The 12640-nt window shown below is 36.2% G+C and overlaps 2 protein-coding genes across 2 annotated transcripts; both read right to left on the minus strand.

The window, feature by feature from the left end:
* Positions 1–33: 33 nt before the first annotated feature.
* Positions 34–1370, minus strand: LOC131645865 (CASP-like protein 4C2). The gene is made up of 3 exons (XM_058916064.1): positions 864–1370; positions 633–768; positions 34–533 (listed from the first exon to the last, which is right to left on the minus strand). Exons 1-3 carry the CDS (start codon positions 1085–1087, stop codon positions 312–314), a joined length of 582 nt encoding a protein of 193 aa, XP_058772047.1. The 5' UTR covers positions 1088–1370; the 3' UTR covers positions 34–311.
* Positions 1371–1609: 239 nt separating this feature from the next.
* On the minus strand, positions 1610–3146 carry LOC131648555 (uncharacterized). Its single transcript, XM_058918306.1, has 4 exons — positions 3082–3146; positions 2807–2876; positions 2493–2691; positions 1610–2352 (listed from the first exon to the last, which is right to left on the minus strand). The coding sequence occupies exons 1-4, from the start codon at positions 3144–3146 to the stop codon at positions 1610–1612; spliced, it is 1077 nt and encodes a 358-aa protein (XP_058774289.1).
* Between the last annotated feature and the right edge of the window lie 9494 nt (positions 3147–12640).

The following is a 12640-nucleotide window of genomic DNA, read 5'->3' on the forward strand; positions in this document are numbered from 1 at the left end:
CGTTTGAACATAAAATCTAGCAAGTTAATGAAATTATTAAGTGGAAAAATCAATGGAATTATTGGAATAAAATAGGTGTTACAAATACTTTTACTACAATAATTTATAGTATAAGCTCAAAATTCAAAGTCACGCGCATATATTCAACTCAAGTTCTTCTGCAATCATGTCCGTCCAAATTAAATCACATCCAATTGAGAGTACCAAGAAAAGAATGCTTCTGAGTTCTGACCCCCCACACAAATATTCCCCGTCATTCATTCATTCATCTACGACGTCGTTTCCACGCAAAACTTCTTAGAAAAGGTTCATCAGAGATGAAAACGAGAACCGTTGATTATGAAACAAACGAGACGAAAACCAGATAACAGCGAAGTAAACCCTAGAAACAGAAACGCCGCGTATCCTAACGATATTGCTATATCCGTTTGCACGCAGAACGAATTGCTCACCGTACACGTGTCCATATCCTTAAGCGTCCTCGCCATCGCCGTCCCCGCCGCACTCGCCGATAGTAGAAGGTATGCGAACACCTACACCGCCGCAACCACCGCCGCATAATTAATATGTCAATTTATATTTGATTAATTAATTAACTTAACAATATATACGAAATTGTGAATGTTTCTGACCTGGTCATGGCCAAAATCAAACCAAACTTGCAAAACTTCGGGGAAAAGCGTTGCACCTCTTGAAATTTCCCAAACGGAAGCGCACATTTCGAATAGAGAATATATAGCTACAATCGCATTAGCAGCAACAACGAATCTGTTTCAATTCAGTAATAGAAAAAACAGTTAAAATCTGTTTTGCTTTGAAATTGAAATTGAAATTGAGATTGAAATGAAAATAGAGTTAGTTACCTGAAGGTGTCGTAGTGGTGCCAGTGAGGAGAATCGGAGGTGCGAGAAGTGGTGAGCATGAAGATGGAGGAAGCGAGTGAGAACGAAAAGGAAGTGAGACGGAAAACGAGGATGAGTGAATTGAAGCGGCGGAGTTTGTGTTCGGCGACGGTGGAGTGGAAGCGAGGGGCGGAGGGTGAACGGTTGTTGTCGACGCCGTTGCGGAGTGGATCAGGGGAACGCATGGTGGTGGAAAATCAAAATCATGTAGAATTGAACTGTAACAGATAGTTAGTTAGATTTTGATTTATGTGAAGAGAGAGAGAGAGAAAGAGAGAGAGAGAGAGTCACGAGATAGAATAGAAGAGCGAGATATTGATGAGTCTATCTGAGTGAGAAGAGATAAAAAGAAGAAGAAGATGCGTGGAAAGGAATGTGTTTGGGTAAGAAAAGCGTGCTCTGCTCTGCTGTGTGTGTTCGTTTCTAATCTCGTGTGCTTTCTTTTTCTTACTTCTTCTTCTACTATCTTTTTCTTTCCGTTTTTTATTTTTATATTAATTCTTTATATCTGTATCTTAAAAAGCTTCAACTTTTCCGTTACTTGTTCTATTTCACACTGTCACTTTTCTTTTTTTCTTCTATGGGTACAATTTCACATTGTCACTTTATTTAAAAAAATTTTTTTGACAACAAGAAAATCAACTCATATTATTAAATAAAATGTGTTCAATACAAGTAGGAATGGTATGAAAATAACTACGCCTAGATCAAGAATCGGCCGCCTTTGTTATGGCGTGAGCAACCGAATTCGCTTGACGTTTTACAAACTTCACCTCGAAGTTGGGAAAATTAAGCAACAAAACATGAATAGACGAAATAATAGAACTAAAATCCGAGCATCCCTTATGATTAGAAAGAATAGCTTGTACCGTGTTTTGGGAGTCACTTTCAAAGATAACACTCTCCAACTGCAAATTGATAGCACTATGAATAGTCTCTTTAAGGGCTAGAGCTTCTGCTTCAAGAATAGGATAATGACAAAAATCCCAAGCTGCACCCGCACAAACAAAACTCCCCCGGAAGTCTCTCATACACCAGTCCCTATTGGTAGTACCTCTAGACGAATTAAAGCCCGCATCCACATTACATTTGATCCTCCCTTCCACCGGTGGTTCCCACACCAAATTCGGCCGGTTTCTATCAAACTGACCCCCACTTCCCTGCGCCATGAACCATTCATTCCAACTACAAAAAACATTCAAACCAAGTTTAGAGTACCCATCACTCTCATTATTCCAAATCAAATTATTCCGGTTTTTCCACAAAAAATCAATCATAACCGCTACTCTACCCGCAGTCACCATATCCTCCCTACTACAAATATCAAGAATAAAAGATGTAACATCATGGAAAATAGAAGTACGGGGATCAATAATATGGGACAAACTGCAGCCTGCCAACATCGCTTTGTAACCAAACAACCGAAGAAAACACGCCACGAATCCTCCACCTGAAGCTCACAAAAGGGACAATTATCCGGGCAATTAACATGATGATGACGCAATCTTACTCTCGTCGGAAGACAATCCCGACAAATTCTCCAGAGCAAGTGTTTAGTCCTTGGTGGTGCCTTAACTTTCCACAGATTACTCCATCCCCTATCCACACCAACACACGCTGGACGGGAATACTCCTTCCTCCAAAACCTATAACCCGACCGAACACTATACACCCCATTCTGCTCCTCTTTCCAATTCCACTTATCATCACTCACCTCTTCAAGTAAGGGAACTTGAAGAATATCGGCCGCTTCAACAACATCAAACAAACCACGAATAAGCGAAGCATTCTAGAATTTACCATCAGTAGATAAGAGATCATTAACAGTCATATCATACACACCTGAACTTGGAGGACCATGCACCCCCTTCTCTTCCCCCCCTAAGCCAAGGATACCCCATCACTGGAATGCTACTACCATCCCCGATACTCCACCTACAACCAAGAGACAAAAGAGTTCTCGCTTCCCATATACTGCGCCAAACAAAACTTGGATTATTACCCAAAGTAGCTTCAAAGAACGAGGTTGTAGAAAAACAAAATAAAACAAAGTCACTTTATTTAAAATTAAATCTACAGTTGTGTAAAACAAAATAATTAAATCTGCACTTTTTTTTTTTAAATTGGAATATTTTTTTTTTATATATTATTGTTTTGGATGGAAAGAAAACTAAGTCACTTTTGATCAATGGAAACAATAAATCCAACAACGGCGAGAGAATTTAGAAGGCTAGCAATTGTCATAATTTCTCTCATAACATCGAACTTCCTTAGTTATAATTTTTTTGAATTAGAATAAAATGTACACCACAATATGTTTTAATACCTTTATTTGTCTTCATTTACTAACTTGAATGTCAAAGCGTTATTAAGAACTATCTCCCAGACGACCAATTTTAAAACTACATTGATTTATTCACTTATTTATTTAAGCTACTAGTACTCATTTGGATTCGGTTCGATAACATAGTTTGGGCAACTAATGCTTTAGGTAGATCACTTCACAGCTAAAAGTGATTTTGTATTGTTAGCACTTCAACGCTGAAGTCATTTCAATATTTGAGATGATTGTAGTTAAAAACAAAGATCAAAGAATGTAGATTGTTTTCCATGTGAATTGACTTATATACCTTGGGTTTAGTGGACTGGATTTGAGATAAATTGGACCTTAGTCATTTGGAAATTTGATTGCTCCAGAACAGTTGCCCCAAGGCTTTTTCGAGCACTAAGAGAGTCGGAGAAGCCTTAAGTGATGTTGGTCGGCCTCTAGGATGTTGCTTGATGGGAGCTAGAACTGAAACACTTAGAATCAGTTGAAATAATAGTGGAGAACGAGCGCATTAAATGCATTTTCATCATTGAAATGTTTCGTCGTCTTCTCTTGACATGTGTGATGATGTGACAAGTTACGACATGATGCGACTTTAGTGACTTAAGTTTGCTTGCATTTTCAAGGATAAATCTAGCCGTTGATTCCGTAACCCCTTTTTACCACTGATTTGGGTCGTTAAACTATCTTTACCTATATATAGGAGGAGTTGAGCGTTGAAGAAACTTTTTTCAATCCTTGGTATTCCAATTCACTCATAATCACTCTTATTAGCAAACGTCTTCTTCTCTTTCGTCCCAAAAGTGTTTATCAGTGGGACTGTTGTTCTCTTATACATGCTTTTTCCTTTCTCCATTACTTGACTTCATCAATCTTGTATCACCAAGTACCATTCTTAACTCAAGTTTTTACCTTCATCATTTCATGTTGTTTAGCCAAGATGAGTGATAATCCTATTCGTATAGATAACGATTTCAGAGTATTGTTCCTTTTACTACGGGAATGAGGGTAATTTTCGACTCACATCCCCCTTCACTCACTCATGATTACTTGGGCCACAAAGTTATGTTCCTGACCTATGATTATGATTCGGAAAGGGTATTTTAGAACTCTCTCGACCAAAAGGGTTATTCGCTGGATTCCTTCGAGGCTCTCTTATCAGATGATGGTGGAAAGAAAAATCGCACAGAGGTCCCTATGCCCCTTTTTTGACTGAGGTAGTAATGTAAACTATTAAGCAGATGAGGGAACGTTGTGATGATTTCTTCCAAATTTACCCGAGAATCCATAACTGCGAACCTATCGTTGCTGAAGTAGGAACACAAAGTTGTGTTCCTGACCGATGATTATGATTAGGAAAGGGTATTTTAGAACTCTCTCGACCAAAAGGGTTATTCGCTGGATTCCTTCGAGGCTCTCTTATCAAATAATGGTGGAAAGGAAAATCGCACAGAGGTCCATATGCCCCCTTTTTTGACTGAGGTAGTAATGCAAACTATTAAGCAGATGAGGGAACGCTGTGATGATTTCTTCCAAATTTACCCTGAGAATCCATAACTGCGAACCTATCGTTGCTGAAGTAGGGACCCCCTTGGAGCATCAGGGCATGTTAGAGTAGTTTCTTGGATCAAGCTCGACGAACATTTTAAAGTCGACGAATTGGCCCAGAGAGGCATGACGTTGGTGGAATTGGCTGATGCGGCCAGGTATGGTTAGGTGGGTGCAGAAGTGGTGGGTACCCCGTTTGTTAAGAATACTGATGCTATAATAGATGTTGCTGACATCACGGCCGACAACCCTCTAGATTGTTCGGTTCTTCACGTGGATCTAGAGAAGAAGATAACAACTCTTTTGATGAGTGTGTAGTCCCACTTTAGAATTTCTTATTCACTAGGATAGGACTGCAACTACCTTTCTCTAACTTTGAGGTGGCAGTTCTGAAGCACTTGAAAATTGCTTCTTCACTGGGCTTACATGAAGATTGAATGCATTCTAGTTTTGTATCGAGAATAAGTCTTGAAGCCTTCTCTTGGAATGTTCTCCAACCTATTCTATATGACATATATTAATTTTTTTTTTAAATTGCAAAATTTTCTTAAGATTTGATTTCTGTGGGGATCTGTGGGGATAAAGAAAAATATTCCTCCGTGGCAAAGATTGGGGACGAGGATGAGGAATAAATTTAGGGGTGAGGCGGGAAACGGAAAAGCATCCTTCGAACATTCCCTGCCCCGTTGACATCCCTAATTTCCTTTATTTGAGACATAAAACTGTTTTTTAATGTCAAAATATCTCATTTTTTCTTTTTCCGTTTCACAAATCTTTTATTTAACATAGTTGAATTTATACTATTATTGATTATTTTACAATCAAATAATCAATTTTAAATTTACATGTATATCTAAATACTATTCAATAATTTGTTAACAGGTCAATTATTCTCTTTCTAAATCAACCATAATGTGACAATACCTTCATCACATTTACTCAATTTTTACTTTTTCAACTTTCTCACGGATAAGTATCAAGATAATATCTGTGTTATTTTAATAAATAATTGTCTTTATTTAACCTCTTTAAAATGGAATGAAGAAAAATACAAAATAATGTTGAATTTTCAAAACATAACATTTAGTCGCAGAAAAAAAACAGAATTATTTTATAATGAAGAGGGATATTCTTACTCCAAGAGTAAGTTATCAAAACTTACTCCACATCTTGACCATTAATTCTTTTCAATCTAATGGCTAAAAATTATAAGTAATTAAAGGTAGAGAGAAAATTAATACTCATTAACTTTAACCATTAGATTGAGAAGAATTAATGGTCAAGATGTGAAGTAAGTCTTGATAACTTACTCTTGGAGTAAGAATATTCCTCCTCTTTTATAATTATTAAAAGACACTTTACGTTATTAAAAATTAATTCATAGTTATACAATTAATATATTATTTTATTAAATTTGATAATATTCAATAGTTGTGTAGACAATTAATTTTTCATTTCACGGGTCACAATCAACACAATACATATTTTATTTTTTAATAAAAAATTGTCTTTATTTGAGAGACAAGATTCTTATTTCTAAACATCAAAAATTTTCATTCTTCATATGTACTAGTATCTAACTACATTTTATACAATTTCAAATGGGATAATACTCAATAGTCGTGTAAACAATTAACTTTACATCTCACGGTTTACTATCAGCACAATACATATTTTACTTTTAATTAATATTTATTGAGTTTATATGATCATTGTTCATTTTACAATCAATTAATTCATTTCAAATTTATATGTGTATCTAAATATATTTTATACCGTATAAAATTGGATAATACTTAATATTCGTGTAGACAATCAATTTTTTTATCTCACGAGTCACTATCTTCAAAATACCTATTTTTATTTTTAATTAATATTAATTGAGTTTATATCATTATTATTTATTTTACAATTGAGTAATTCATTTCAAATTTACATGTGCATCTAAATATATTTTAGACCGTATAAAATTGAAAAATACTCAATAGCCGTGAAAAATACTCAATACGTGTGTGTATATATATATATATATATATATATATATATATATATATATATATATATATATATATATATATATATATATATATATATATATATATATATATATATATATATATATATATATATACTTGAGTTTGCACGAATATTTTCTTAATTTTGATATAACTTCTTTTTATAAATTATTGTTTAATAAAAATATATAGTACTGCAAAATCGATAATACTAATAAAAGTCATTTCTTTTTAAAAACCTAAAATAAACTTACCCTAAATAATACAAATTAATTAAAAAATTAATTTCAACTCTTTATTTATGTCACAAGTTGTACTAAAATGTGAAATGGTTATTTCTAATTATAACTCCCTGCTGGCATTGTCATCCTTCTGTAAAGGCTACAAAGTCTGGACTCATGAGTGTGTCTGCCTAAGTGTGGTCACACACCATATCTAGATGGAAAATGCTGATTGGAATAATACATCAATAACAAAACGCGTGACGGTGTGGTATTGGTTCATTTTTCTTGATTTAAATATAACTTTAGTTTTCTAGTATTTCGTCTAAAATAAAAAGTTTGACGAGATCTCAAACCTCATGGATATCTTATACACCGCGCAAAATTTTAAATTTGCCATCAGTTTCCATAGATGCACTTTCGGAAGCATCCTGATTTAAAAAAAAAATGTTTTCTTCCGTAGATGCATCTACGAAAGGTGATCAGAGTATTCCGTAGGTACATCTACGAAACAATCTGTTAAATTTTTAAATCATGTCCATTTCACTTCAAAACTCAAATTTGGTTACAATAATATTTTTAAAATACAAAACTAAAGAAACGCATTTTAAATACAATAGTAGGTAAATAAAAAAATACATCGTATAAATAATGTCGGTCATAATGTCGAATACATCATCAAAATAACATAAGTAACATACATCATCAAAGAAAATACAAACGTAAAAATACACCACATGCATCACTACTGTGTGTGCCGGACATCATCCTGCTGCTCTCCACCACGGCCTCCGCCTCTGTGTCCACCACGGCCTCTCCTGGCTCTGCCTCTAGCGTCCAGTGCCCCATCAATCCTGGCACGATTTCTACAGTATAGAAATGCCCCATGTGTTAGCCTAATCATAGTATCCACCACATGTCTCTCTGCAGACCCCTCAAGGAATAAACCATCTGCAATAGCTCTCAGTCCCGTGTCAGCTATCTCACGACACCGAGGAAGGAGATTGTGAGTGTGATCCAACTCAGCCTGATGAGCCTGCAGAATCTCCTCATGGGCTGGTCTGGGCGGATCTCCAAGTGCAGCGGACAACATGTACGGGTGTGACACCCTATAGTACCAGGTGATGTACCCCTCGACGCGGCTCCAGTCGCTCTCTGCTCTCGTCGCCCGAGCCTCCTTAGGAACCATGTGATGCTCCCAGTCTGCAAATACCTCATCTAACCGCCGACGGATCATGGTGATAGGAGCGGAGACTATAGGGTCACGAGGTATCGTGCGTAGCCAAACTGACGCATGACGCGCTCCAGAAGATATCGTACAAGGATGGTCGAGCTGGCGGCCAACCATCCAGAATACAACGCTCTCATCAAAGGGAACCGTCTCCCGGTGCTCAACATAGCAGTCATAACATACGTCCTCGGCAACAATGCGATCAAGTTTGCGCCTGTAAGGTAACGACTTCTGGTTCCCTCTGCGGAGGCTGAATCTACTGGCACGCGGCATGAGCTCAGTGTGGGTCGGCACCTCTCCCCAGCCAATAATGGCTGGAAAGTGCTATAGTATCCAAGTCTAAAAAAAACACGGTTATTTTAATTTACTATCACAAATATATGATAAGTAGAAGGGGATAAGATTGTTACCACTAAAAGGATACAACTTCCTGCCACCGTCCTTGCCTTCCACAAGCATCCCCCTGTTGTCTGTAGTAACTGTACGCCTGTACTGCTGCTCCCCAGTTGTACTCATGGATACGTGCTGTATTCGATAAGTACGTCAGGTAGATGACGTTTGTGTACGACGAACTCGTGTCCACAAAAAGCTGAGTGCATATCAAATATAGGAAGTAACATCTCAGCGCCCGTTCTCTGTGTATATCCGCATCCACCTCGTCGCCAACTGTAACACCCTTTTAAATCCCACAGAACATATTAAATAATTCAGAGTAACATGGAAAAAGGATGCTACAATTCACCAAAAATAAATTTTAAAAACACATGTCATGCTTATCACGAGGAACTCAATCGGTAACACTCACCAAACCATGTTAACACAGCAGAAATAAGGTTCATAAGTTGAATAATATTAATCCATCGTTTATCATCTCCAAAACTTAACAAAATTATTCAACAAAATAAAATTAAGAGTTATCAAACAACTCTAAAAAAAACGTTTCCTAGTGTTACAAATCAGAGCATGACACCGACGCTACAACTAGACGGATTAGCCTATAAGCTATCCTCACCAAAGTCAAAAGCAGCTACTCCTCAATCTGAAAAATGTCAACAGTAAGGGTGAGTCTCATTCACAATTAACAAATGTTATGAACTCATAAACGATAACATATCATAAGCACACTATCCACCCAACTACAATATATTCAGATTTTCAGAGATTCATTCATCAACAACATCATACACAATCAACCACATCACCGTGAAATAACACTGGAAACCTTCCAATCATTTTATATCAATGTATATATGCAATGCACTGACAATATGCATATGGTACCAATTCTTCATGGGATTAACCCATCTAACCGGTTTAAACATCACCGAGATACGGCCCTGCCAGCACTAATTCCACACAATGGGAATTATGCCATCCACTGATCCAAAACATCACCGGGATTCAGCCACCAAACGATGATTATGAATGCATGCAACATATAACATACTTACTATCATCACCGATTCGATGAACAATATCATCTCAACATAACTCACCGTTATCATCACCAACTTAGTATGTACATGTATCAACATCATTCAATAATCAATCATATATCATCACAACATTCACAACAATCACCACACAATTATATCATGACCATATTATCACATTGTTACATTTAACCATATATGCCTACAATGTATAACTTCATAATTAATTAAATCAGGATTTTAAAATAAAATCGAGCTACTATTTAAAATTCCATTTATTTACATAGAATGTTTAATTAATGACACAACGCTCAAAACGACGCTTAAAAAGGATACACGGTTTGAAAGTTACGAATTTAAAAAATTATTTTTTAAAAAAGCATCAGGTGTAACCGGTTACGGCATGGGCGCTAGCCAGTTACACATTTACGTCAATGTATTCGCCTAGGGGTGTAAGCGGATCAAAAAAATCCAATTAAACCGACAACCCAAACCAAACCAAACCGAAATTAAACTGATTATTATTGGTTTGGTTCAAAAACCGAACCAAACCAATAAAAACCGATGTGGTTTGGTTCGGTTCTCGGATTTAGTTTTTAGGAACCGCCAATCCGATGAACCGAACCAATGGAAATAATGACGCTCTAAATATTTTATTCTACCCATCATTAAACTCAAATTTTTTATCGGTCCAACCATTATCCATCTTTGTTTATACTTCCTTCCTTTAAGCAAAACACGCATCTAGAATCAAACTCTAAAGCATAGACAATAGAAACCATAAGTCACAAAAGTTATGCTTTCACAGAACTGCTGCTCTTGCTGCCCACAACTATTGTTCCTTTCACTACCGACATTATGATATGTTATGGTCGTCTTCTTCGTATTCAAGTTCTCTTTGTTAATTTTCATATATTTTTGTACCTTTTTTTCTTCTTTTTCTTCATCAAAACTCATTTAGATCTTGTTACAAAATAGTTTTGATGTGTATTTGAGGTGTGAAACATGTTAATGAATGTGCGTTTTGTTATATTCTATATGTTAAGCTTTGAAATCCCTTTCCAACTTTCTGATACTAAGTGTTAACTTTTATATTTGATAGGAAACTTATTTCATGATGCAAAGGAAATCATGTCACTATTTCGTATGGAATAAGAGCAACTTGTAATTTGTTTGAACAAATATAGCATGAAACATATTATTTTAAAGGGTTAAATACACGACACCCCCTGCCATTAGAGCGAGATTCGGTTTTGCCCCCCTGAAGTTATTTTTTTTACGAAGACACCCTTATAAAGGTGTTAATCAACTTTTACCACACCCTTTTACTCCACATGCTGACTGGGTTTTGACTTAATAGCTTATGTGGCATCAAGTATTGGAGACAAAAGCATAGGCAGGTAACACGTTTAAGGAAAGATCTATAGGCAGGCAACAAAACTTCGCTGAGATTGTCTCTAATGAAGCTCCTCAAATTGAGCGTTAAATGTCTTGAACCTATCTTTAACTGATGTTCTTGAAATTCCGCTGTCCCCTCCACCAGATGAATTAGTTCCTTGGACAGTGAGGCACTGCAAGATCTGCAGGTACATATCACACCAGCTAGCTATCGATGAAAACTTCATCATACGATTTGGATTAACATCATTAACACCCATATATTGCATAACAAATACAATACTGAAGTTGGTACATATTTACAAAAATCAAGCAGCTTGTTAATTGAAGAACAATGTGCTACCGAGACATCAAGCAAGGCTCAAGTGTAAAAAAAATTCACGGCCACAGAAAGGGTATGGAGAATTAATTATAAAGAAATTAACCTTTGCCCAAGAGATCCTTTTATATTGATTTGCATGTTGTTGCACTATGGAGAATTAATTATAAAGAAATTAACCTTTGCCCAAGAGATCCTTTTATATTGATTTGCATGTTGTTGCACAATTCTTCTGTGTATTTTTACCCAGTCATCCCCCAACATGTCCTTTGCCTCTGACCGATAAGTAATAATAGGAAAATTCTTATTGAATCCAGATAGAATCTTCAACTTAAGATCTTTAATTACAGAAAAAAATATACAACTAACCTTCTCACAGATATCACTATGTAATGGATATTGTTCATAAGAAATAATTGGGTTAGTCCCGGGTCTTTATATAGTTTAGACTTTCCATCCAAGTTATTCTGGAGAGCCTGCATAATCCTTGTTGTAACAGATGCTAACTGAGCTTCTGGATCGCCAGGATCAAACTCTCGAAAAAGTTGCTTCAGAGTTGCTTGATAATTGACCACATTCAGAACCCATATTCAGAACCCAAAGCTGATGGTCTTAGAGAAACTTACAAAGACAATACATTCCAGTTAGCAAAAATTCAGAGAAACTTCAGAAGTTTTTCTCACTCATAGAGAAATTTCACATAATTGATGACATAGTTGGTTAACGGGTGGACAGTTCCATCTTGCACAGCAGTTTTGGTAGCATCTTTTTCAACCCTGATCTCCTTGAGTTAAAAAACCTTGTCTTTGAGACAAAGACTCAAACACTATGGTGACAATCAAAAAACCAACAATGGGAAAGCCTTGTCTAAGATCTGGTTCAGCTCTATTTGAGTAGTTAACAAAAGCATAGAGTATTAGGGGTGAAACTGCAACAGAAACAGTTCTGATTAATCCATAAATTGTTGAGACAAATCCATGAAAGTTCACCTGCATATATATAATCCAAGAATGAAAAATGTTATAACAACAATGGTTGTTTCTTCTTCGCTGTTCGTTCGCTTCGTCTTCGTCAGAGATCGTATAAGGGAATTTACCGTAGAAGATTCTCCGTTCCCATCCATGGCTGCTTCTTCTTCGACGTTCGTTCGCTTCATGTTCTCCAAATCAACTCTGAAACCTAACTAATCACGTGGGTAAACATGAAGATGACGGAACTTCTTCCAATTTTCTTCTTATATTCAA

This window comes from Vicia villosa, linkage group LG2 (assembly GCF_029867415.1).
Source record: "Vicia villosa cultivar HV-30 ecotype Madison, WI linkage group LG2, Vvil1.0, whole genome shotgun sequence".
Taxonomy (NCBI): Eukaryota; Viridiplantae; Streptophyta; class Magnoliopsida; order Fabales; family Fabaceae; genus Vicia; species Vicia villosa.

What these genes read in the sequence shown, in the direction of transcription:
- LOC131648555 (XM_058918306.1), bottom strand. Translation starts at nt 3,146, where the DNA reads ATGACAATTGCTAGCCTTCTAAATTCTCTCGCCGTTGTTGGATTTATT. An exon ending in ATTGTTTCCATTGATCAAAA is followed by an intron (nt 2,877 to 3,081) that starts GTGACTTAGTTT and finishes TGTTTGGCGCAG; the next exon opens with TATATGGGAAGCGAGAACTC. An exon ending in GGGATGGTAGTAGCATTCCA is followed by an intron (nt 2,692 to 2,806) that starts GTGATGGGGTAT and finishes GGTAAATTCTAG; the next exon opens with AATGCTTCGCTTATTCGTGG.
- LOC131645865 (XM_058916064.1), bottom strand. Translation starts at nt 1,087, where the DNA reads ATGCGTTCCCCTGATCCACTCCGCAACGGCGTCGACAACAACCGTTCA. An exon ending in CACCACTACGACACCTTCAG is followed by an intron (nt 769 to 863) that starts GTAACTAACTCT and finishes GAATTGAAACAG; the next exon opens with ATTCGTTGTTGCTGCTAATG. An exon ending in TTGATTTTGGCCATGACCAG is followed by an intron (nt 534 to 632) that starts GTCAGAAACATT and finishes GCGGCGGTGTAG; the next exon opens with GTGTTCGCATACCTTCTACT.